Consider the following 27,004-nt stretch of genomic DNA (forward strand, 5'->3'; position numbering starts at 1 on the left):
CATAGTGACAAGTAACTTCTGGTGTTACCAACCTCTATGAAAAGACTCAACAAAATGGCTACTAGTTTATCTCATAAATAATTGAAATACACTATAATACACCGTGGACTTACTTGTAAGAAAACAACAGTCAGCCCCTTTTCCAAGGCCACTGGAAGCATATCTACTCACTCTGAACTCTTTTACTCTTGTAGTTTTTTGTACATATCTCATTAGCACCTTATTTAGAGCTCTTCTGTTTATGAATGGCCTGCACCATACAATTTAGAACTTTTTTAATTTTTTAAATGTTTATTTATTTTCAAGGGAGAGAGAGACAGAGTGCAAGCAGAAGAGGGACAGAGAGAGACACACACAGAATCTGAAGCAGGCTCCAGGCTCTGAGCTGGCAGCACAGAGCCGGATGTGGGGCTCGAACTCACAAACTGTGAGATCACGACCTAAGTCAAAGTTGGACACTTAACAGACCAAGCTTCTCACGTGCCCTTAGAATTTTATCCTAGTTGTATGCTATGCAATGTAAGACTATCCTGCTGATGAACCATTTCACATATGTGTATTTGTCTCCCCAACCAGCCTATACCATTCTGTGGACACTAATGATGTCGTACATCATTTTATATCTACTTATGAGCACTAAATACAGAGTTAGGCACAAAGGAGACAGGGATTAATTCAAACTATATAGACTAAACATATTGACCAACTCATCTTATTTCTTGGTTTTGTGCATGAGTTTTTTTCCCCCCTCTTTCATTCTAGAGTTTTCCTAGGCTATCACTATAAAATGTTGTACACTAATTCTTTGCCTTTACCTGTGCACAACGACAAAGGCTTCGGGGGTCCAGAAAAGAAAAGATGTGTAAAGATAACACCCTTGGAAGCTTGGTAGTAAAATCCAGAGCTTCTGCTGGAATTTTTTCCTGAAGCTTTTGACAGCAGAACTTTTGCTGTGACAGGGAGCAACGTTCTAACAGGCCTGTCAAGATTCTTCTCCGCTGAGAGTCTGTCCATTTATCAAACTGGAAAAAAGAAAGAAAAAAACCCCTCCAGGTTCAGTCTGATACCAGAGATTCATTGAAGAAGAGAGAAGCATGGCAGAGAAAGTAAGTTTAAAATTCTATTACTAATGAATAGCATGTACTTCTCTTAATCAGTAAATTTGACATTTTGCCACTTACCTGTCCTTTCTCACATTTATACATGCCAGCATGTACAAGACATGAGTGCATACACAGACATACGCTTGACCTCAGAACTTGCCATTATGTAAGATCAATAAGTTGGGAGCTGGCCATATTCATAAACTGAGAAAACATATAAAGATATAATTTCAAGAGAAGGCACCTGGGCAGCCCCTTTCCCACCAGAGTTTCTATATTAGCTCATTAGTGCCAAACTCCAGGACCAGAAATAAAGCTTTGCACTCACAAGTGGAGATAAGGTAAGATATGCAAATATCGCTGAGAAAGGGAGTATACTGGGATAAAGTCCCAGTAATGTGTAAATGATTGGAGAGAAAACATCAATAAGAGGACATGGAAAAAAGAGTACCAGGGACAGGAAGTAGATAGATGCCCAAGTAATCTGGGGCATGCCAAACAAAAGCTCTGGTTACTTCACAATTTTCCCCAGATATAACCCTTAATCAGTTCCAAGATCAATGACTGATGAAAGGTAAGAATTTGAGAGCTGGCCAAAACCCAAAGAAAGCTTCTTATGGGAACACCTGCCAATTGAACGAGCCAGTTTACCAGAATCTAAATCTGTCTTTTTTTCCTTAGTTGATTAAAGAAATAGGTAAGTGTGGGGTTGCCTGTATTCTGCATACTACTGCATTTCATGTACAGATATTTATTATAGTCATCATAAAGTAATGAAAATTTTATAAGGAACTTTAGTTGTAATCATAAAATACACTACCTAAAAAGGCATATATAAAGCATGACAAGTCACCTTCATTATAGTCATATGTATTTTTATTTAATTGGCAAGAATACTTCTTTTTCTTAAAAAAATTCTTTTTTTTATGATTTTTTTTTGTTTGTTTCTAGGAGAGACAGAGACAGCGTGAGCAGGGGAGGGTCAGAGAGAGAGTCACAGCCTGAGACAGGCTCCAGGCTCTGAGCTGGCAGTCAGCACAGAGCCCGACGCGGGGCCCGAACCCACGAACCACGAGATCATGACCTAAGCGAAAGTCGGACGCTTAACCGACTAAGCCACCCAGGTGCCCCTTTATTAAAAAAATTCTTATTTATTTATTTTGAGAGAGCGAATGTAAGCAGGCAAGGGCCAGAGAAAGAGAGAAAGAATCCCTAAGCAGCCTCACCAGCAGCACAGAGCCCAATGTGGGGATTGATCCCATGAACCATGAGATCACAGCCTGAGCTGAAATTAAGAGTTGAAAGCTTAACCTGAAGAGCCTGAAATTAAGTCCTCCATTAAGAGCAACCTTGGGGCCCCTGGGTGGCTCAGTCGGTTGAGCGTCCGACTTCAGCTCAGGTCATGATCTCACGGTTCATGGGTTCGAGCCCCGCGTCGGGCTCTGTGCTGACAGCTCAGAGCCTGGAGGCTATCTTCAGATTCTGTGTTTCCCTCTCTAATCTGACCCTCCCCCCACTCATGCTGTCTCTCTCTCTCAAAAATAAAACATTAAAAAAAATTTAAAAAAAAAGCAACCTCAGGCTGCACATAGCCCCAGTTCCAGGAAAAGCTTGAGCTGAAACCACCCTCGGATCAGCCAATCAAAAGAAATTTGTAACATTCCTGTGGCCTGAGTCAGGGTGGGAACTGCAGGTAGTTACTTTGTACAAACTAGCCAATCACTCACCGCTTGCCTAAACTCCATGTAGGCCCNTCACAGCCTGAGACAGGCTCCAGGCTCTGAGCTGGCAGTCAGCACAGAGCCCGACGCGGGGCCCGAACCCACGAACCACGAGATCATGACCTAAGCGAAAGTCGGACGCTTAACCGACTAAGCCACCCAGGTGCCCCTTTATTAAAAAAATTCTTATTTATTTATTTTGAGAGAGCGAATGTAAGCAGGCAAGGGCCAGAGAAAGAGAGAAAGAATCCCTAAGCAGCCTCACCAGCAGCACAGAGCCCAATGTGGGGATTGATCCCATGAACCATGAGATCACAGCCTGAGCTGAAATTAAGAGTTGAAAGCTTAACCTGAAGAGCCTGAAATTAAGTCCTCCATTAAGAGCAACCTTGGGGCCCCTGGGTGGCTCAGTCGGTTGAGCGTCCGACTTCAGCTCAGGTCATGATCTCACGGTTCATGGGTTCGAGCCCCGCGTCGGGCTCTGTGCTGACAGCTCAGAGCCTGGAGGCTATCTTCAGATTCTGTGTTTCCCTCTCTAATCTGACCCTCCCCCCACTCATGCTGTCTCTCTCTCTCAAAAATAAAACATTAAAAAAAATTAAAAAAAAAAGCAACCTCAGGCTGCACATAGCCCCAGTTCCAGGAAAAGCTTGAGCTGAAACCACCCTCGGATCAGCCAATCAAAAGAAATTTGTAACATTCCTGTGGCCTGAGTCAGGGTGGGAACTGCAGGTAGTTACTTTGTACAAACTAGCCAATCACTCACCGCTTGCCTAAACTCCATGTAGGCCCTTTGAGCTCACCTCATAATTGGTCATTTTCAAAGGATTCTCAAACGTCATGATTGGGTCCTGCCAAAAGTAACGGAAGCCTCACAGACACTGAATGGTCAAAACTGTTACCATGGGTGCTGTACAATTATGATTGGTGCTTATGTGATGATGCAATATGTACAACGTGTGCACTGTAACACCCCCGTCCCTTACCCCATAAAAACCCTGCTTGCTATTGTTTGGGGCTTCACTTTGCTGCCGCTGAGCTGGTAGATGGGTGAGCCCCTGCTCGAGCTTGTAATAAAGACCCTTATGTACTTGCATCGGTGTCGGCTCCTTGGTCTGTGGGGACTCGCGATTCGGGCACAACAAACCGACTGAACCACCTGGGCACCTTGGAAAGAATACTTCTTAATCAAAAACTATTCACTATTATAGATCTAGTTAATGACCCAAGAATCTTGGTTTGGAGACTATAATTCAAGGAGAGGGTGTGCCGATGTAGAGAGCTAGATAGAATCACTCCTGTCAAACAGTGACATAAGCAGTGAAGGGTGTTGCAGCTAAGACCAGATTTCACCAAACCAGCACAGACTGGCAGTACTAAGGACTGAAAAGAGCCTGGAGGAGGAGTTGATAATCACTAGAACCAGAAGAGGCCTGCAAAGGCCCAAGACTGATTAAACTCCTTTCAAAAGGGAGGATTTCTGCAGCAAACGGTCAGACTCTCCAGACACTGACCCTTCTACTTCTGACCATATTTGAAAGGGAAATGCCACCAAAGGCCCTGACTAGTTGATCTTGAACCTAAAAGAGATTCTCCACTGCTTGAACATAATAAGCGGTATGAGCTGAGAGATGACCTAGACTGGACCACAGCCTCACCCTAACTGTGTGCTTCGGGATTCACTGGCTTTACATTTGGTTCATTAATTTCTTGCCCCCTGTTGTATCTTCTTTGTTGTGTGACTTTGTATTAGACTTTGTTTTGTGTGACGTGTACAAAGCCAAGTTAAATGGGTAGTGAAGTGTCATTGAGTTTGGAGTCCTGACATTGTGAAGACACAACTCCTGTAGGGATCTTTATGTGTGCTCACAGCAGGGAAGAAAAAAACCCAAAACCTCAGCTTACAAATAAATGAATAAGATCTATTCATGTGGGAGTGTTCCCTGATTTCTCCTACCTGTATTTCTGTACAATCCATATTTCCAACTCACAATATAGGACTTCTTTCTTTTTGGGATGGATTCTTAGAATGAAGAGAAGCCAGACCAGAATGACTAGGGGCCAGGGGAAGGACCATGCCTGAGAAGCTACATTGATCTATAAAATAAAGAGCCAAAGAGAAGGTATGAAGAGAAAGAAAAGCAGTAAGGTTTTGGCTTGTTGGGAGTTTGAGGATTCAGACAGCCGTTGCCTTAGACAGCAATCAGAGAACAAGAGAGCTGAGGAATGAAGGAAAGTATTAAAATCACGGTACCAAAATGGAGTCACCTGTGTTAAAGGCCCTGTGTCAGCAAACCAAGACTTAATACCTAACCTAATTGTATATCATAAATCCCCCAGGAATATAACTTTAACCAGTCAACATGGGATTTCCCACTTAGCACTAGGCAATTTACTGACAGCCCCCTTCCATTCCACTTAGGAAGAAAATCTTGCCTAAAACAATGCATTCTTTTGCTAATAATTCTTTGCTAATAATTTTTGTTTTTAGGCTCCCTCTCTACCTTTAAAAACCTTTCCTTTTATATAGCTCAATGGAGGTCCTTTCTATTTGCTAGATAGAATGCTGCCTGATTCACAAATTGTTCAATAAAGCCAATTTGAATTTTTAAATTATTCAGCTGAATTTTTGTTGTTTAACAAAAGGAGACTTGAGAAGTACTGTTATGAGTTTTAAACTAGTTCTGCTTTGATTTTTCTTTGAAACACAAAGTGAAAATTGAAATTCATTTTTTAAAATGTTTTATTTATTTCTGAGAGAGAGAGACAGCGTGAACAGGGGAGGGTCAGAAAGAGAGGGAGACACAGAACCCAAAACAGGCTCCAGGCTCTGAGCTAGCTGTCAGCACTGAGCCCGATGTGGGGCTCGAACCCACGAACTATGAGATCCTGACCTGGGCTGAAGCTGGACCCTCAACCGACGAGCCACCCAGGTGCCCCTGAAATTCATTTTTAAAATAACTTATAGGCAGTGCCTGCGGTTCTCTAGAAACTGAGCTACATGGGAACCGAGGATGATTATGGTTACAAAAAAATTTTCATGAGATATTATTATCACTGAATGAAATCAGAAATAATAAAAATGCCTAATAAGGGATCAGCTATGCAGACTGTAATGTATCAACATGATAAGAGAAAATATGGTATTGCAGATTGATGATGGGTTTGTGAATGAGACTATTGGTAGTCTTATTTCCAGTGTTCTATTATTTCCAATACTCTTTAGAAATAAATCACTAAATTCCAGCTCCACCACTAACAACCTCTCTATTTCCTCATTTATACATTAGGAATAATTATATTTAAATTGTAGGGTTGTTGTGAGGATTAAATAATATATGTATAAAATCCTTAATAGGGTGTATGACTCATAGACATGGCAGCTATTATAAAATATCAAAGTGATGTTAAAAATAATTATTATGTGGGTTAAATCAGTGTAAAAAGAATATATATGCAAACAATTAAATTAAAAACCATAAAATTATCATGTCCGTGCATTGGCAAGGATGGGAAGTACATTTAGAATGACGGAAGTTAGCTCGTCTACTTTCATTGCTGCCCACAAAAAGAGAATGAGCTCAGATTGAAGAACAGTGATTTAGAATGAATATAAAAGAACACTAGGATTATAAAATGCTGAAGAAATCTATAAAAGAAAACATTAAAACATTTTCCTCTAGAGATTAAAAAGATAATTACATTGGTTTCTCATTTATTTCCCTGATTATAATGGTCAAAGGTAATTTATATCTGGCTTTGATAGGTGTTCTTCGCCTCAAGGGATTTTCCTTTCTAATTGTGTTTGTTTAGGCTAATAGAAAATGAATTTTGCATTCCTTGAACTCCTACCAATTGAAGGTGGGTTGATGAGTCAGAAGAATGCTTCACAATTGGGGAAAAATCCCTTTGGAATTTAAAAGGTGCTAGGAGTAATCCAAAAAGTAAATAGTTCATGGAAGAGTTAATTGTCCAGGAATTCAGGAATTTGATAATCTTCTTTCAAGTAAAAATACCCATAACACTGTAGCCAGGGATCCAATAACTGAGATTTGCGGAATAGCCAGGGCCATTCTCCCATCCTGTATCACATAAGGTGCTTCCCTTCACAGTTAGTACCTTTTCTTACATTATATTACATTATATCAATTATGTTATGTTATGTTGTATCACAATTATATTTTATTATTTTAATACCTTTTTTATAGGGCTTTCTGGACTCAATAGCATTGTGAAAATCCTATGTTTGGAGTAGTTGCTCCAAGGATTCTTACTGCAGTTGCAGGACTTCGGGACAGTTTCCACTCATCTCACACAGACTGGCAAGGAAAAGTTTACTGTGAGTGGGGGACAAGCTGAAGAGGAAGGCTTGTTATTTTTTGCTTATTGGTTATTTATCTCAATTGGTTGAGTTTCTGAGTCCTGTTATAAAAAATTCAATTTCACAGTCAGGTATGGATACCTTATTGTTTAAAAGTTTCACAGGGTGCCCAGGTGGCTCAGGTGGTTAAGTATCCAACTCTTGATCTCAGCCTAGGTCATGATCTCACATTTTATGAGATTAAGCCCCATGTCAGGCTCTATGTGGACAGTGCAAAGACTGCTTGGGATTCTCTTTCTCCCTTTCTCTCTCTCTGTCTGTTCCCTGCTTGAGCACATATCCTCTCTCTTTCTCTCCTCTCAAAATTAATAAATTTTAAAAGAGTTTCAAATAGGTACATATACCATTAAACATGAAAATTCTCTGTCACTCCTCCTCCCCAGCTGATCTCATTCCATTCCCCAGAAATAATCACTGTGCAATTCCTTGTTTTGTTTGTTTTTTAAAATTTATTTTTGAGAGAGAGAGCGAGAGAGAGCACATAGCAGGGGAGGGGTAGAGAAAGAGAGGGGGAGACACAGAATCCAAAGCAGGCTCCAGGCTCTGAGCTGTCAGCAAGGAGCCTGTCGTGGGGTTGGAACCCACGAATCATGAGATCATGACCTGAGCTGAAGTCAGAAGCTTAACCAACTGAGCCACCCAGGTACCCCACTGCTGTGCATTTCTATGTATTTGCATACACATATAGCCATCAATAAGGAAACACTTAAGTAAATTAGAGTATACCCATCCTGTGGGATACTGAACAGCAGCTTAAAAAACAAACAGGGCACGTGGGTGGCTCATTTGGTTGAGCCTCAAACTCTTGATTTTGGCTCAGTTCATGATCCCAGGATTACAGATTCAAGCCCCTATTGGGCTCTGTGCTAAGCATGGAGATTGCTTGAGATTCTCTCTCTCTCTCTCTCTCTCTTTCTCTCTCTCTCTCTTCCTTACCCTCAGTCCCTTTCCCCTGCTCAGTTTCTCTCTCTCAAATAATATTTAAAAAAATAAGAAAATAAAATAACTAAATATACCCATAAATGATCTGATATGTAATGAACCTGGAGTATATTGTTTTCTCAATCATTCACGGTATTTTCATTTTCTCATTTATTCACTCATCATGGCTATACCATGATCTGCATACTGAATTTACTACTGATACCATTTAGATTGTCTCCAAAATGAAAGAATGAAAGAAAGGAAGAGAGAGAGAGAGAGAGAGAAGAAAGAAAGAAAGAGAAAGAAAGAAAACAAAGGAAAAAAGGAGAGAAGGAGAGACAGACAGAAAGACAAAGAAAAATTTTTTCAAACAAATGCAATATTCTAAAACATGCCTTTTCATGCCCTGTGTATTTCTCTAGTACAGAAACATAGAAGTGGAATTACAGGTTCCGAGGACATGTGCCTTTAAAACTTTAATTGATCCTGTCAAATTGTCTTTTAAAAGTCTTTACCATTTTACAGTCCCTCCAATTGTGTTTAAGCATATCCTCCTACTCTCCAGTAATCCTTACTTACATTGGATATTATCTATCTCCTTAATTTTTGTCACATAGGCAAAGGGAGGGGCTGGGAATCTCATTGTTTTAATTTGTATTTCTCTAATATCAGTGAAATAGATCATATCTTGTATGTTTATTAGCCATTTGTATATTTTTGTATATTTCTCATTCTTCTATGAGCTCATTATTCCATAGAAGTATTGTATTTTTCTTATTGAGTTGTAGGAATGTTTTATAATCCTAGATATTAATCTTTACCTATCATGCAATTTGCAAAATATTATCTCCTGTTTCTCTTTTGAATTTCAGCTCTAATTATGATTGATGCCAGCAAATTAAAAGTAATTCCATCTACTTTTTGCAATTTTTTATACACATTCTTTTTGTTTGTTTGCTTGTTTGTTTAGATTTTATTTTTAAGTAATTTTCACACCCAATACGGGGCTTGAATTTACAACCCTGAGATCAAGAATCACATACCCTACTGACAGAGCTAGCCAGGCACACCCACTATTATTTCTGTTAACAACACAGAAGCTGAGAAAAAGTTTGGCATGCTTTCTTTTCAAACAAAATAGTTCTGTGGTTGTTTTGGAGGGTTGTTTTTCTTGGGAAGCAATTGCCTTTTCTAACAAGGATTGAAGGACAGAGAAGATTTAAGACATAAGGGATTAAATAGTAACAGGAAGCAGTAACGTAGAAGACCTTTTCAGTTTCTCTTAATTGTTTTGTTTGTTACTGTACAGAATATCAGATAAGACTATGTGCTATGTATGAACAAAAATGACATTCTAGGCCAAATATATATTTGGACTATCATTTATCCGATGATATTTTATATTATGTCTTACATCACAATGTCCAGATTATTTTAAATTTTTCTAATGTTTATATATTTATGTTTGAGAGAGAGAGAGAGAGAAAGAGAACATGCACAAGCAGGGGAGGGGCAGAGAGAGAGGGAGACACAGAATCTGAAGCAGGCTCCAGGCTCCAAGCTGTCAGCACAGAGCCTGACATGTAGCTTGAACACACGAACCATATGATCATGACTTGGGCCGGAGTCGGACCCTTAATCAATTGAGCCACCAAGGTGCCCTAGTCCATATTATTTTAAAAATTGACTTTACTTCTAATACTAGATTGAGCTTTAAAACTAATATTTGATCCCTACAATGAAAAGCCTAAGTAATGCTAAGTAAAAAAAAGTTGTATCCTTATGTCTCCTTTCCTTTTTGGAAACGTGTTTCTTTTTTTTTCTTTTTAGAGAAATAGAGAAAGAGTGCAAGTGAGGAAGAGGGTCAGAAGGAGAGGAAGGGAGAGAGAGAGAGAGGGAGAGAGAGAGAGAGAGGGAGAGAGAATTTTAAGCAGGTTCCATGCTCAGTGTGGAGCTCAACTCGGGGTTCAATCCTACAACCCTGGGATTATGACCTGAGCTGAAATCAAGAGTCAGACACTCAACTGATTGAGCTGCCCAGGCACCTCTGGCAATGCAATTCTTATGTTATCAGTCTCTTATGGTTTTCCTAAAACATAAACCCAAAAATCTAAAAACTGAAATGCTGATAGAAAATTAAATAAGGCAAATTGGAAATAATTCCCTCAAATTCAATTCATGTGACTTTTGTGGGGGTATACAGACTACCACATGACACAGTAAATTCAGGGTATAAATCTGATGTTGGACAAAAGAGAAAAACCAGTAATTATCACTCATTCATTTAGCAAGTATTTATTAAATGACTGGTAGTGTCAAGAAATGTACAAAGAGCAACGTATAGAACTATGCCTTCTCTATATAAATTAGTCTATTGAAGAGAGATAACTAGTGATCTTTGCAAATATATTTCTATTAGCTATGGCAAAAGAAAAGAATAAACAAGATCTTTTAAAAAGTTTAAAGACCTTGAATTTTACACAAAGGTGATATTAAAAATACTCAACAACTGGCAATCCTACCAATCAGCCAAAAGCTGGTCACACCAAATATTGGCTGAACATTAGCCTTGATTATATTAATTCAGGGATTTCCACGTGGAATGACAGTGCAAAAACAGTTATTCTAAGTAAGTCTTTTTTTTTAAGTTGTTGGTAACAGATATGAAGTTAGTTTAAAAAATTTTGTTTATTTATTTTTGAGAGAGAGTGTGAGAGAGAGAGGGAGAGAGAGAAAGAGAGAGCACAAGCAGGGGTGGGGCAGAGAGAGAGAGAGAGAGAGAGAGAGAATCCCAAGCAGGCTCTGTTCTGTTAGCATAAAGCCTGATGTAGGGTTTGAAATTACAAACGTGAGATCATGACCTGAGCTGAAACCAAGAGTCAGACACTTAACTGACTGAGCCACCCAGATGCCCCATGAAGTTTGTTTTAAAATGTAAATAGGATATGAGAAAAGCTCTGCCTGATTTAAAATTTTTGGTATTTTTTGGCAAAGGAAACAATCCACAAAACTAATAGGCAACTAATGGAATGGGAAAAGATAGTTGCAAATGACATATCAGATAAAGGGTTAATATCCAGAATCTATAAGGAACTCATCAAACTACACGCCCGAAAAACAAACAACCCAGTGAAGAAATGGGCAGAAGATATGAACAGACACTTCTCCAAAGAGGACATCCAGATGGCCAACAGACACATGAAACGATGCTCAGCATCCCTCCTCATCAGGGAAATACAAATCAAAACCACACTGAGATACCACCTCACGCCAGTCAGAGTGGCTAAAATGAGCAAATCAGAGAACTCTAGATGCTGGCGAGGATGTGGAGAAACGGGCACCCTCCTACACTGTTGGTGGGAATGTAAACTGGTACAGCCCCTCTGGAAAACAGTGTGGAGGTTCCTCAGGAAACTAACAATAGAACTCCCTTATGACCCAGCAATAGCACTGCTAGGAATTTACCCAAGGGATATAGGAGTGCTGATGCATAGGAGCACATGTACCCCAATGTTCATAGCAGCACTCTCAACAATAGCCAAAACATGGAAAGAGCCTAAGTGTCCATCAACAGACGAATGGATCAAGAAGATGTGGCTTATCTATACGATGGAATACTACACAGCAATGAGAAAGAATGAAATCTGGCCATGTGTAGCAACATGGATGGACCTTGAGGGTGTTATGCTGAGTGAAATAAGTCAGGCAGAGAAGGACAAATATCATATGTTTGCACTTATAAGAGGATTAGGAGGAACTTAAAGGAAGACCATGGGGGAGAAGAAGGGGGGAAATGGTGGGGGAGAGGGAGAGAGGCAAACCATGAGAGACTCTTGAATGATGAGAACAAACTGAGGACTGATGGGTGTGGGGGGGAGGGGGGAGATGGGCATGGAGGAGGGCACTTGTGGGGATGAGCACTGAGTGTTATATGGAAACCAACTTGACAATAAACTATTTGTAAAAAAAAAATTAAATTAAATTAAAAAAATTTTTTGGTGTTTTTCATTTCTTAATTTTTAGCAGACTTATTTTATAAGATTTTATAATTATTCTGAATAGGTAATACATTTATATGGTTAAAAATATCAAAAGGTACAAAAGGCTATTCAGCTAAATGAGTCCCTTCCACCTTGTCCCAGACTCACTGTTCTTCCTAGGGGAAACCAATGTTGCCTCTTTTCCTGTGCATCCTTTCCTGTATATCCTTCCAGATATACTATGTATATAATTTTTAAACATGTACTTAAGCTAATTAATATCCTAGACAGAAACTTGTAGAACTGGTGATCAACTAAGACAAATAAGAACATTAAGACATAGTATTTTATGTTAGTCTTGGTGCAATGGACTGAATGTTTGTATCACTCCAAAATTCATATGGTGAAACCTAACCCACAAGGTGATGGTACTAGGAGGTGGGGCCTTTGGGAGGTGATGAGGTCATGAGGGTGAAATCTTCATGAATGAGATTAGTGTCCTTAAAAAGGAGACCCCAGAGACCTCCCTCCCAGCTCCTGCCATATGAGGTTACAGAGAAAAGATGGCCATCTATGAACCAGAAAGTGGGCTCTCCCCAGACTCGAATCTGCCCATGACTTGATCTTGGGCTTCCCAGCCTCTAGAACTGTGAGAAATAAAATTCTGCTATTTATATATGATGTAATTTGTTATAGCAGCCCAAACCTTCCTAAGACACTTAGGAAAATGAGTTTCAGTAACTTATAGGAAACGGCATCCTGTCCAGCTACATTCCAGTCAGAGATGCTCCCTTAAGGAAAAAGTGTTGACTGTATGCTTTAAAGATGGGGTATTTCAAGTTTACTACATATAACAAGAGTTAAAGGAGTCTAAGTATAATTTTTTTAAAGTAATCCTGATTTATTTTTTAAACTAAGATATAATTCACATGCCATAAAATTCGGCATTTTAAGTGTACAAGTCAGTGGCTTTTAGTGTATTTAAAAGGTTGTGTAGCCATCAGTACTATTTAATTCCGGAACTTTATTTATTTATTTATTTTTTGAGCAGTAGGCAAAAGTTTACTAGAGTATAAGATTAGAAAGGGAGAATAGTAGGAAAGCTTTCTTTACAGAGAGGAGACATTCAAAAGAGAGTGCCCTTCTTTTTTCAATATGTATTTATTAATTTTGAGAGAGAGAGAGAGAAAGTGAGCACGAGCAGAGGAGGGGCAGAGACAGAGGGAGAAAGAGAATCCTAAGCAGACTCTTTGCTGTCAGTGGCAGAGCCCCACATGGGGATCAGTCTCACAAATCTGTGAGATCACCACTTGAGCCAAAATCAAGAGTCTGCTGCCCAAACAATTGAGCTACCCAGGCACCTCCAGAACATTTTCATTCTCTCCCCCAAAGAAAACCTGTACACTTTACAGTTAATCCCCATCTCCTGGACACCACTAATCTGTTTTGTGTCTCTATGCATTTGCCCATTCTGGACATTTCACATAAATGGAATCATATGATACGTGGTCTCTATGTCTGGCTTCTTTTACTTGGCATATTATTTAAAAAAAAATTTTAATGTCTATTTATTTTTCAAGGGAGGTGGGACAGAGACAGAGAGGAAGACACAGAATCCAAAGCAGGCTCCAGGCTCTGAGGTGTCAGCACAGAACCCGACGTGGGGCTTGAACTCACAAACTACAAAATCATGACGTGGGCCAAAGTTGGATGCTTAATTGACTGAGCCACCCAGGTGCTCCAGACTTAGCATATTATTTTATTTTATTTTATTTTATTTTTTAAATGTTTTCTTTATTTCTAGGAGAGAGAGAGAGAGAGACAGCGTGAGCAGGGGAGGGTCAGAGAGAGAGGGAGTCACAAACTGAAACAGGCTCCAGGCTCTGAGCTGGCAGTCAGCACAGAGCCCAACGCGGGGCTCGAACCCACGAACCGCGAGATCATGACCTAAGTGAAAGTCGGACGCTTAACCGACTAAGCCACCCAGGCGCCCCTTTTATTTTCTTGTTTTAAAAATAATTTATTTTAGCATAATATTTTTAAGGTTCATCCATGTTGTAGTATGTATCAGTACTTTATTCCCTTCTCTTACCTTTAAAAAAATTTAAAGATGTTCTTACCTTTTAAAAATTTTAGCAAAATAAATGTAACATAAAATTTACCATTTTAACCACATTTAAGTGTACTGTTCTATGGCATTAAGTGCATTTACATTGTTGTGTGACCATTGCCACCATCAATCTATAGAACTTTTTCATCTTCCCAAACTGAAACTCTGTACCTATTAAATAATAATTCCTCATCCCTTGGTAATCTCTATTCTACCTTCTGTCCCTATGAATCTGACTACTCTGGATACCTTACATAAGTAGAATCAATACAATAGTTGTCCTTTTGTGTTTGGCTTCTTTCAGTTAGCATATTACCTTCAAAGTTCATCCATGTTGTAGGAGGCATCAAGATTTCCTTCCTTTTTAAGGCGAAATAATATTCTACCGTAGAATAGACCACATTTTGGGGTGCCTGAGTGGCTCAGTTGGTTAAGTGTACAACTTTGGCTTAGGTCATGATCTCACAGTTTGTGGGTTTGAGTCCTGCATGGGACTCTGTGCCTGATAGCTCAGAGTCTGGGGCCTATTTGGGATTCTATGTCTCCCTCTCTCTCTGCTCCTCCCCCCACTCTGTCTCTCTCTCTCAAAAATAAACAAACATTAAAAAAATAAAAAAAAAGAACAGACCACATTTTGTTTGAGTATTTACACTTTTTGACTATTAGGAATAATGCTGCTATTAACATTCACGTACACATTTTTGCACGACCGTATGTTTTCAATTCTCTTGGGTGGCAGAGACAGGTGGGGTTCAGAGGAATCTGATGAGTAGTAAACGCTGCTCAGAGAGATCGATCATGACCCAGGGAAGGAGGACAAGGACCACTGGGACTCTGTGTCTCCTTTGAGGAAAGGGTGAGAAGGTTTTCGGTTGTGTAAAGAATAGTGGTATCTTGTTAAAAGCATAAAGTTGTTATAGTTTTCCTTTGGAAATTTAAGTAGAGGTAGAAGGGTGTAGATGGATGCTACATAGCCTAATGGATGAACTGTGCTGGTTACTAAGTGGTCATCTCATATCCAAACTCACCTTTCTGAACCCTGTTTTGTGCGAGATGGAACCCTACTTCGTGAGTATAAAACCCTATAGTCTCTGTGATACACACAGAGGATATCAGTCAAATTTCTCAGACAATAAGTGTTCAGTTATTACTTTATGTTCAAACTGAATTCTTTGGGCTCTATGATAATGGGACATAATACAATATCGAAGTAACTATATCTTAAATGGTTACCCATTTTCCAAGCAAAGCTCTTCTTTCTTCAAATACCTGCAATAAATAAAGAATGTAATGATTTCATATTTCATGATCAAAATGTCCATTGTAAGAAAGACATCATTACAGTATTAATAAATAAAAATTGACAGTCTTTTCATTGTACCAACTGAGTATAAAAACACAGATTTCATTCCTGAAAGGTACTTTACTTATTTTTAACTTGGGAAAGGTATCATTTTTTTTTCAGTTTATCCATGTGGAATAATTCATCTTAAAGAAAAAGTAATAAATTTTTAAACGCAAGTAATAAGAAAATAATGGAATTGCAAAATGAAATCAATTTTAGAATTTGAAAGGAGATGAAAAACCTGATAAAGGAAAAACAGGAAAATGGAGATCCTCCTCCAATTATCAAATGTATGAGAACTTGTGAAATTTATGAATGAGCAGCTCTGTTTTTATATACACCCATCAGTGGGTGTACATGCACTGATATGTTTGTAGGGTTAGAAGTGTGTATTTGTACACCTCTGGGCATACAACTCAATGTTTATCTGTATAGGTTTGTTATTATATACTATTTAGGACAGAAACCATGTCTGACCCATTTTTATATCTCCAGTGTAGAGTACAAAGCATATTACAGATAGATACTCATGTTTGCTGGACTGAATGAAAGAGGTTGTGATAATGAAAATCCTTATGGATGTATCAGCACAATGTGAATGGATTTATATATTAGTGCAGAGGTGTTTTCTGAGCATCAGTCATGTGCATATTTTTTTATTTAATCAATTTATTTATTTAAATTCAAGTTAGTTAACATACAGTGTAGTATTGGTTTCAGGAGTCATGTGTACATTAGAATGAATGAGGAAAGGAGACTGATGTTAGAATGTGTGGCAGAGGAGGGAGTTATGGAGAGAGGAAGAAAGGGAGAGTCATGAACATATGTGACTGTCTCTCTCACTCCCACACACACCCCCACTGGAAGCTTTCAAAATTGGGATTGAGGTTTCTCCCTTCCTCTTAGTACTGCCTACATTTTCCAGCCATGTAAGAATGTTCCCCCCCTTGGAGAGTAGCTAAGGCCTATTTCTTCCCTTTTTGTGGAGGAGGGTGAGGAGCTGGTTTTATGTTTCTAACAGATAATGCTTTCCTTCCTTTTTTAGACTCTCAAACTCTAGTTTCAAAGGGCATAGAAAATAAGAATTGAAATAACTAGTTCAACAACCTCAAGGCCAGTGAAATGTCAATTTTGCTCCTGGCCAGAGGACCTCACACATCACAGGTAGACACTTTACACACATTAGAGAAGAAAAAGAATGCCCTTCTCCCCTTCCCTCTGTTAACTGTTACCTGGGTTATTAGTACTCTCAAATAATGGCAACAGATAAACTCAGGATTTCTAGATGAAAACAGAAGAGAACCTATACAATACAGAAGTTGTAAAAATCTGGATTCAAATATTTCCCAAAGTCTTGCCCTCTATCTAACCAAAGCCTATCAGTCATCTATTGCCCAGTCCAAGTCATCAGCACCTGCACTTCTCTGATATCTAGGAATCTAGTTCCTCTCAACTCATATTCTGCTTATAGCCTATACTCCACTTGGGGTTATAGGGTTTGCTAGCTCTCTAATCGTTTCCAGTCATTTTATCTTTCCATGTGGATAATAGATTTCTCTATAATCTACATGGCCCTCAATGAGCATCTGCTGATTGAATAACAGTAAAAAAGCTTCAAAAGTCATAGAATTTTAACGCTAAAAAGAATCCCTAAGAGCTTTTCAGTTCCTTATTTTAGAGAGGACAAGCAGAGGCCCAAAGGATTACATTTATAATTTTTTAAAAACCACTGGTTCCAGGCTGTCTGTCCAGCTCGACTCTGTTTTGGGTTCCTCACTAAACCTTGGTCTCCCCTATCCTGACTCCCAGCCCTATATTCACAATGAACTGCTGCCCATACTTGGACCTTACAGTGGGAAGAAGAAAAGGTTAGGTCCCAAGACCACAGCCTCCCTTCAAAAAGAGGATGAGATGACCATCGTAGTGTCCAGTGACCATACAGGACACTGGAAACAAAGGGACACTGACTTGAAGGGAAAAGAATAGTCAGCAAGACGGGAGGAGGAAAGGAATGGGGTGGGAGGTGGGGAGTGTTACTCAGGCTAAAACAATAGTGTGTAGAGGACCAATGACCAAGTCTAAGCGGGTCCAAGCAAATCCAGTTCTTAGCAAAGGCATCTAGACCTGAGCAGAAACTGACGGGAGTAAATGGAGAGAGGAAAACCACTAGACAAACTCAGATCTGGTTCTGGCTTTACCCTCGCAAGAAATATAATTTGGGACACGCTATTTGTCAGGTCCTTGGCCAGACTCAGAATCTTATACTTTCTAGTTTGGAGCAAGTCTTCATTCCCAAGATTTGCAATCAGGTTCATCATCTCAAAGAGCTGGAAAACAAAGTTGATTCAAAACAGAAATATTAAAATGGATCTTCTTTCCCTGCAAAACACTACAGTCTGTTTATATCACAGTTTACTCAGAGCCTGCTGTTAAGTCAAAATCTTATGGTTATATTTTAGTCTGTTGACACTGAAATTACATATTACAGTGTAGGATAAGACATTTAGGGGCTCCTAAATTATGACTGATTGATGGCAACTAGGTACTTTTCTCAGAACACCCTTTTAACATGTACTGTACTACATTTGTGACTCGTACTTGAAAAGAAATGTTGGTTACTTTCAATTAAAACACTAGATGGCGGAGCACCTGAGTAGCTCAGTCTGTTAAGCATCTGACTCTTGGTTTCAGCTCAAGTCATGATCTCGTGGTTCATAGGTTTGCCCCGCATTGGGCTCTGCAGTGACAGTGCAGAACCTGTTTGGCTGTCTGTCTCTCCTCTCTATTTCTGCCCCTCCCCTGGCTCGCTCACTCTCTCTCAAAAATAAATAAATGAACTTAAAAACAAAAAAGAAAAATAAAACACTAGATGGCAAAGAAACGCATACATTTAAAACATTCTTCCTCTCAAAAATCATAATGCCTAAATTATTTTGAAATCTGTTACATTTGCCTATGCTGATCACGCAATTTTTCAGACATCTGAATTTGAATTCAATTTCTCTGTTTAAAGCCTGCTGTGAAGTTAAAATCCTTTGACCCAATGAGTTGTATGGAAGTGTTGAATCACTATATTGAATACCTAAAACTAATATTACACTGTATGTTAATTAACTAGAATTTAAATAAAAACTTAAAAACAATCCTATAATCCTGTTTTAGTCTGAAATAGTTACATCTTTTACATTTTACTACAGAATTGAAGAAAGACAAAATTAAAACAAAAACAGAAAACAGTACCTCAAAATTACACTGGTCATTTGGTGACAAATGCTCTGTTTTAGAAGTGTAGAGGGCACCTGAGTGGCTCAGTGAGTTAAGCGTCTGACTTTTGGTTTTGGCTCAGGTCATGATCTCACAGTTTATGGGATCAAGCCTGGTGCTGGGCTCTGCACTGACAGCATGGAGCCTGCTTGGGTTTCTCTCTCTCCCTCTCTCTCTCTGCCTCTCTCTTGCTTGCACTTTCTCCATCTCTCAAAATAAATAAACGTTAAAAAATAAAGAAGAATTTCTTTCCTTGAAATTATTGTGTGGACACCTTCTAGCTAGCTGTATTCTTGGCATCTGTTTTTAACACCTTTTGCACAGTCAGAATGTTAGATCTGGAAGCAACCTCCAAGGTAATGTGATCGAACATACTCATTTTATAAAAGAGGATGGTAAAACCCAGAGAAAGTAGGTGACTTACTCAAGTCATGCAGTAAATTACTGGTGATCTGAGACCAGAATTTTCAATTCCCAAAGTTACTGTTCTTTATTTTTATTTATATCATTTTAAAATTGTTTTAAAATTTACAATTTTATTGCACTATGTAAAGCAAAAAATGAAAGCTTTCTTCTTACAGGACTACCTCCCCCAGTGTCATCCAACTCTTTGGGGGAAAACCACTATTAATAGTTTGGTATACCCATATACAAAGTTTATGTGTGTGTGTCTATGCACATTTATACATATACATACATACATGTATATATGCATGCAAAGATTAAAAAAAATTTACTCCAAACTACAATTAGCTAAATCAAAAAGTAATTTTGTGGTAAAAAATGAGAGGTTTAAAGAACAAAAGAAATATTATCTCTAGAAATAATCATTTCTAGACAAAACCTTTTCAGAAACCAAGATAAGACAACGTAATGCTTGCTGTGATGGATTGCCCTGGATTTATTCCACCTGTTTGGGAGTGCTGTTGGCTGTCAACCATGAGCTTGAGAGCTGTGTTTTGTCCAAGGTCAGGCCCTTCTATGGGGCAGCTAGCATCTACTGAATGGTTGGTGTAAAAGTCTATGTATGTATATGTATGTATGTGATTTCTATACCCAATGTGGGACTCAAACTTACAACTCCAAGATCAAGGGTTGGATGCTCCACTCACTGAGCCAACCAGGTGCCCCAGTATGGAAGTATAAAGGCTGGTGGCTACAGGGCCAGGCCTCAAACTTGTGGCCTTCTCTCCCTTCCCCTCCCCTTCTCCCCTCCCCTACCTCTACTTCTTTCTCTTCCCTAGTGCTAATCCAGAGAGCCTTCCACAATGGATGCCCTACATGCTATCCCAGAGTCTGCTTCTCCAGTAAACCAACCTGCAACAGGCAATTGGGCAACTAAAATACTTTTTTTCTCCATAGCTGCTAAATCAATCAAGACTTCCAATTTTTCAAAGAATATTTCTGAAAATCAAGGCATCCAACAAATATGTATTTCAATTCAAGTCACTTTTTCACATATGTGTGAAATCTTCACAATTCTATGTGGAAACAGATTTCAAATCTAAACACTGAACTTTTTTTGGGGAAAGCAGAAAAGCTGTTATATAAACTGTTGGAGAGTTAAGAACACTTACAATCAGGTGCTCAATAAACAGTTGTTGAGCTGAATAAAAAGACTTTCAATAGACTTGTGTTCATGGCCAGATGAAGGCTGGGTTTCTCTCTCATTCCATGTTTCCTTTTGTTTCTCCTGGTCCCTCCTTTTATTCTAGGTCTCATTCTTCTTTCCTCACTTTAAAAAAAAATCTTTTTCGTTTTCAGTCTCTTTCCCTTTTATTTCTCACTGTTCTGATCATTGTGCTGGCTGCTTATCTCTCTCCAAAAGTAACTCACGTTTCACATATGTTTCACATCAGAAGAGTAGAAACAGGAAAGTACTGAACAGGAGGGGTCAGGACTGATGCTCTTGCTTTGCCAGAGTGATTAGCGCATCCATTAGGTTTAGGGGGCTAGGGTCAAATCTAGACTTAGGAAAGAGGGATTTAGGGACTAGAAGGTGAGAGTCAGTGAAGGAGGTCCCAGGGAGGATAGCTGAATTTTGATTCCATCTTTTGTGTTTCAGGAATGTTATCAGGTACTGGAAATACAGAGAGAAAAGACAGAATCTCAACTCTGAACACACTGCAGTTGAGTGGGAAAGTTGGTAAACAGTGATGAAAGCAAAGAAAAGCAAGCAGGAGGCTTTCCAGAGAAAATTACATTGGAGTTAGTTCTTAGAGGGGGGCAACAGTGGTTCATCTGGAGGCCACTTAGTTAGCCTGGACATAGGATGGGAGGAAGCAGAGACAATGGGTAGGAACTGAAAGGTTGGCTGAGGTCAACTTAAGAAAGGTCTTCAGTGCTCCGTGTAGGGGTTTGGAATTTACTCTTTGAAGCAGAGTATGTTATCAGTTTTACATACTAGGATTAGCTCGGTATTTTACTTTAAAATTTTATTTATGTTTATTTTTATTTTTTTAGTTTGGTATTTTAGCAAAATCATTCTGGGACCAGAGCAGAAGATGGATTGGTAGGGCTAGAGGGAGTGAAACCAGTTAGGGGTTACAGCAGTGCACCAGGCAAAGGGTGATGAGGGTGTGAACTGACAAGGTGAAGCTGGAGGCATATAGATGAATGATGGAGAGGGGCCCAGATAAAGAGGAAGACTTGAAAATGAATTGTATGTGGAAGTGAGGGGGTGCTGGTAGACATACCTCCCTGGGCCTTCCTCTCTACTCCTAAATGTCTTGGAATACTGAGAGTCATTGCTCTTTCCTTGGGCCATTTTTCCAAGTCATGTTTGGAGCAAGCAACCTTGAGTAATGAGATACTGTTTCCTTTTGAGACCAAGAGCAGGCTTTCTTACTGCTCACTATGAAAGCAATGGATTCCTTGCAAACTGGTACAGCCACTCTGGAAAACAGTATAGAAGTTCCTCAAAAAATTAAAAACAAAACTACCCTCTGACCCAGCAATTGCACTACAAGGTATTTATCCAAAGGATACAAAAACGCTGATTCGAAGGGGCAAATGATCCCAACGTTTATAGCAGTGCTATGGACAATAGCCAAAGCATGGAAAGAGCCCAAATATCCATTGACTGAAAAATGAATAAAGAAGATGTGGTCTATATACACAATGGAATATTACTTGGTAATAAAAAATAATGAAATCTTGCCATTTGCAATATTGTAGATGGAATGAGAGTATATTATGCTAGCGAAATAAGTCAGTCACAGAAAGACAAGTATCATATTATTTCACTCATATAAGGAATTTAAGAAACAAAACAGAAGAACATAAGGGAAGGAAGCAACAATAAGACAAAAACATAGAGGGAGACAAACCATTAGAGACTCTTAAATACAGAAAACAAACTGAGGGTTGCTGGTGGGGTGTTGGGTGGGGTGATGGGCTAAATGGGTGATTGGTATTAAGGAAGGCACTTGTTGGGATGAGCACTGGGTGTTATATGTAAGTGATGAATCACTAAATTGTATTCCTGAAATCATTATTACACTATGTTAACTAACTTGGATAAAAAAAATAGGAAAGAAAAGCATTGGATTCCCTGGGCTTACTGTTCCTCAATGAGGGTTTGTGCTACAAACCTGGCAAGAAACAATGCAAACATGATTCTCCACCTGCTTGCTGCACTGTGAGTAACGAAGTTCTGTGTCTCTCCAAGAATCTTGTGTTTCACTATGAAACAGTAGTGTCTTCTATGCCATTACTACCAGGCTAAGTTATGAGCTTGTAAATTGGGGAAAACCAGCCCAGAGCTGGCAGGGAGAAGGATGATTTCTGGCTCGAGTGACTTGGTGTAAAGTGATGCCTTTTACCAGGAGGAGGAACTCGTGTGTAGGAGCAAGATAATGAAGTCAGTTTTATTGATGTTGACTGTATTTTACTGCCAACAAGGTGTGGTCCTTCTAATAGGTATTGATAATAGAAGCTCACAGACCTGTTGGTAAATTCTGCCCCCAATTGAAGCAGGAATGGAAATCCCCAGGGGGCTAGCCAATCTCACACCCCAGCATGATACTCAGTTTCCCATCTCTGCAATTCTTTGGGCATATTCTACTAGTACTTCCCCAGAATGCATGTGAGAAAGAAGCTTCTTAGGAGAAGCCTAGTAATGTGAGTCATCAGTTGAGATGTATTCATTTTATTTATTTGATTAAATGTCCAGCATTATCCAGTAACTGCAATCATAGCAAGAAAATCTTTTGGGGGAACTCCTCACAGACTACCCTCTTCTCTCTCATTCCTGGCTATTCCAGCAGAGAACCAGTATGGTGAGAAAAAAGGTATTTGAGACGAGAGAGAGAGAGAGGAGCAGTGACAGTAGAGGAAAGAGCAAATCTAAGACATTGTCATCATGGCAAAGATTCTGTCTACAGCCAGGTTTGCCCATATAGCAAGAGCTCAATAAAAGTTTTTGGAAAAAAATCCTTCATTTGTCTTTTATTTTAACCCATTACACAATACTAAATAATTCCCGTTCATATTTTGAGAACATTTTAATATGTTTTTTCCCCCTTTAAGGCATGGATACATTGATAAAATAGCTCTGGTCACTTACCTGGTCATTCAAAAGCTGATGGTTTAGGGGTGTCCAGGTACTCATCTTTGTCTGCATTTTGGGACCATCTATCCTTTTTGGAGGTGCAAATGCCATCATGAAATAACTGAATACTTTCCATAAGAAACACCATACCTAGCAGAAGAAATGAATCCTATAATCTTCAGAATACTAAAAATACTAACACCATACCATCTTTTAGTATGTTGAGAGGGAATTGGGGGGAAGAACACTTACTGGGATCATTTTATAGATCAGACATTTTACATGCATGCTCAATTAAAGCTCATAACAAGCTGGTGAGGTTGTAGATTTTAGCTCATTTTATAAATGAAGAAAATGAGGCTCACTGAAGTTACACACCCCACCTAAAGTTACAGAAATAGGAGTTGGTGGAATAGAAATCAGATCACGTCTGTTTAAATCACTCCCAGGTAAAAACATAGCCTATTTTCCAGAAAGAAGTATTTTAACTTATAAAATCTTAGTGCAATATAAAGCACTCCATCTTTCTCCATTGTGTCTTTCTTCCTCTCCTCCTTCTAATCTCTAATTAACAAGGGTTCTAGCTTGATACCATATTTAAGAAGTTGAGAATGGTGTAGGGGTGTCTAGGAGGCTCAGTCAGTTAAGCATCCGACTCTTGATTTCGGCTCAGGTCATGTTCCCAGGGTTGTGGGATCAAGCCCCACCTTAGGTTCTGTGCTGAGTATGGAGCTTTTTTTTTTTTTTTTCAAAATAGACACATCAGTTTATTTATTTAAAAGCTGAGAGGAGCGCCTGGGTGGCTCAGTTTGTTAAGCACCAGACTTCAGCTCAGGTCATGATCTCACAGTTTGGGAGTTCAAGCTCCATGTTGGGCTCTGTGCTGACAGCTCAGAGACTGGAGCCTGCTTCAGATTCTGGGTCTCCTCCTCTCTCTGCCCCTCCCCTGCTTGTGCACACTCTTTTTTGTTTTCGTTATCAAATCCTGAAATCAGTGATTTGTAGAGACTAGATTCAGGGTTGATTTTGAGGAGTTGTAATAGATCTTGTATAGTAAATACCTTTTCGGGGCTGTAGCTCTCCTTTCAAGACAGGGTGCATCAATTCCTGAATCAGCTGCTTTCAGAGTTGTGCCTTGAGCGTGTCCAGTATACCCCGATCCTTAAACATCTGGTATAGCTTTTTTCGCAGTTCATCCTGACTCAACACGTCAAACATGGGGGCATGGCGGACTTTGGCTAGCACGTCGGGTATTGCCTTTTTTCTCATTCCTGCGGGCTTGTCAGCTTTGACGTGTAGCAAATCCTCAGCAGCTGAGGGGTATGCATTTATTGCCTTAACGGCTCCGCAGCACCAGTGTCCAGAACGGGCCTCCTGGGGCGGGAATCCAGGTATCCACAGGGCCGGGCCCCTCCTGGAGGCCGCCAGGCCCAATGGCTTTCTCTGTGCTCTCCAATTCGTACAGGCTGCTCGCGGTCCTGGCTCCCGGCCTTTTCTTGCAGCTTTCTCTTTCTCTCTCTCTCCCTCTCTCTCTCTCAAAATAAATAAAATTTTTAAAAAAGTAGAATGGTGTAATGGACAAAGCCAAGCCTTTAGAGATGGGCAGACTTGGGTTTATTGGGGGGAAATGTGCTATTTTTAGATGGCCAGTATATGTCTGCCTTCATTTGATTAAAACCCTTTCATTTCCATGAAGAATTACTTTCTCCTCATTGTTTAGAGTCTGCTAGGTTGGTTCTTCAAGGGAGCCTCCCCTTTCCCAGGCAAGACATGGTCATAAGACCAAGCTAGGCCAGCTGGACAAGTGCTGGTTCATCTTTACTTAACAATTGAGGGGGTTGTTCACAGTAGCACTGGTGTTCTGTTAATTTGCTCCTACTGCCTTACCCCTCAGAAGTCCCCTGTCCTTTCTTGTCCATTTTGTGAGCCACCTGATATCCTTGCAATAAATTTCCTCTTTCACTTATTTGCTCCATTGCAAACATTACATTTGCTTACATTAAAAAATTACAAAACTTTTTACCTTATAAAGGTTTGATCCTGGCTCTAAAGCCTACTAGCTATATAACTTTTTACAAGTTATTTGATCTGAGCATTTTATTTAAAAATGTTTATTTATTTATTTTGAGAGAGAGAGAGGGAGAGGGAGAGAGAGAGAGAGAGAGAGAGACAGAGACAGAGAGAAGGGTAGGGGCAGAGAGAAAGGGAGAGAAACGACTCCAACCAGGATCTGCACTGTTAGTGCAGAGCCCAACTTGGGGCATAAACTCATGAGCCATGAGATCATGACTTGAGCAGATATTAAGAGTTGGATGCTTAACTGATTGAGCCACACAGGCACTCCCAATCTATCTAAGCATTTAATCTATCTGCATGTACCATCAACCACTGTTTTTTAAAAAATTTTTTTACATTTATTTATTTTTGAGAGACAGAGCACAAATGGGGGAGGGGCAGAGAGAGAATGAGACACAAAATCCAAAGCAGGCTCCAGGCTCTGAACTGTCAGCACAGAGCCCAACGCAGGGTTTGAACTCACAAACTGAGATCATGACCTGAGCCAAGGATGCTTAACAGACTCAGCCACCCAGGTCCCCGTACCGTCAGCCATTGTTTTGAAGATTAGGGACTACGGGTCCAGCAAGTGTCTGACAGATGAGTGGTCTCAAGAGGCAGTAGCTTCCTTGCAACCTTTCTTAGAACTTCTTGTCATTTACAGAGTATCTGAAAACCTGTTAGAGTGCCCTAGCAAAAATTTTAAAGGTAAAAACCATTTGAAGCAGATTAATGGGAGTTTCAATATATATCCTCAGTGTTTCTGCTTGCTTCTGCCTTCCTTCCTCTTTGAAGATGGGTTTCATATTAGAAAGCAGTAGTGACCGAGAGAGCCAGGGCTTGCCTGCCTGATATATGGGCTCCAAAAATTACAGTAGCAAAGGCTGAACAATTTGAACAATTAAAAAAAAACATTACTTTTTGGCTGATATGGGATTCCTGTAAATGCTAGATCTGAAATCTTTGAGGCTTTCACTCGACAGGTAATATTCTTTCTTAGGGTTGAATTATAGCTGAAGAGAAAGCCAATGTTTTAAAACCAGAGGAGCATCATTATACAATTCCTTATTGGTAGGACCTACTGGTATACCACTGGTATAAAGAGGACTCAGATTAGCACTCACGTTTCTCCCGACCTCTAACAGCTAATTATCTGAGTCACACATGTTTGGCCAAATTGCAAAAGGTTTAAGATATTGTTTCATTACAGTATCATTAATTGGCAGCTATAAAAGTACGTGTGAGTGGGCAAATTATAGATACAAAGCATGGTCTCTGGGCCTAGATCTGCCCAGTGAAAATTTACATATATCTTTTTGTATTGTTCTTATTTACGTCCGACCTTTTTTCTCTTTAAACCAGTTGCTATTTTTAATCTTTTTTTTTCTTTGAAGGCCATAAAACTATTTGAGAATATGATAAAAGCTAGGAATCCTTTCTGTAGAAAAATGCACATGAATATAACATTTTGCTTACCCCAGGTGAAAAATCCCTGCTGTAAGCTGAGAACTTTCCACTTTGTATAGGAAACAAGCTAGGCACAATTTCTGAATTAGGGCAAAGTAGCTT

At 39.5% G+C, this 27,004-nt stretch overlaps 1 protein-coding gene across 5 annotated transcripts in view; it reads right to left on the reverse strand.

The window, feature by feature from the left end:
* FBXO16 (F-box protein 16) overlaps window positions 1-27,004 on the reverse strand; it is a 58,022-nt gene that overhangs the window by 28,990 nt on the left and 2,028 nt on the right. For 4 of the 5 annotated variants that reach the window (XM_077769727.1, XM_077769725.1, XM_077769728.1 and 1 more), the window contains exons 2-4: window positions 23,396-23,530; window positions 15,453-15,488; window positions 816-1,022 (exon numbers count right to left, since the gene is read on the reverse strand). In XM_077769727.1, coding sequence (XP_077625853.1) covers window positions 816-1,022; window positions 15,453-15,488; window positions 23,396-23,494 — 342 coding nt within the window. In that variant the 5' untranslated portion in view covers window positions 23,495-23,530. Of the gene's footprint in view, window positions 1-815; window positions 1,023-7,021; window positions 7,129-15,452; window positions 15,489-23,395; window positions 23,531-27,004 lie in introns of those variants that run through there. The other variant, XM_077769726.1, reaches the window with a different exon arrangement.

This window comes from Crocuta crocuta, unplaced genomic scaffold, assembly GCF_008692635.1.
Source record: "Crocuta crocuta isolate KB4526 unplaced genomic scaffold, BGI_CrCroc_1.0 scaffold551, whole genome shotgun sequence".
Classification (NCBI taxonomy): Eukaryota; Metazoa; Chordata; class Mammalia; order Carnivora; family Hyaenidae; genus Crocuta; species Crocuta crocuta.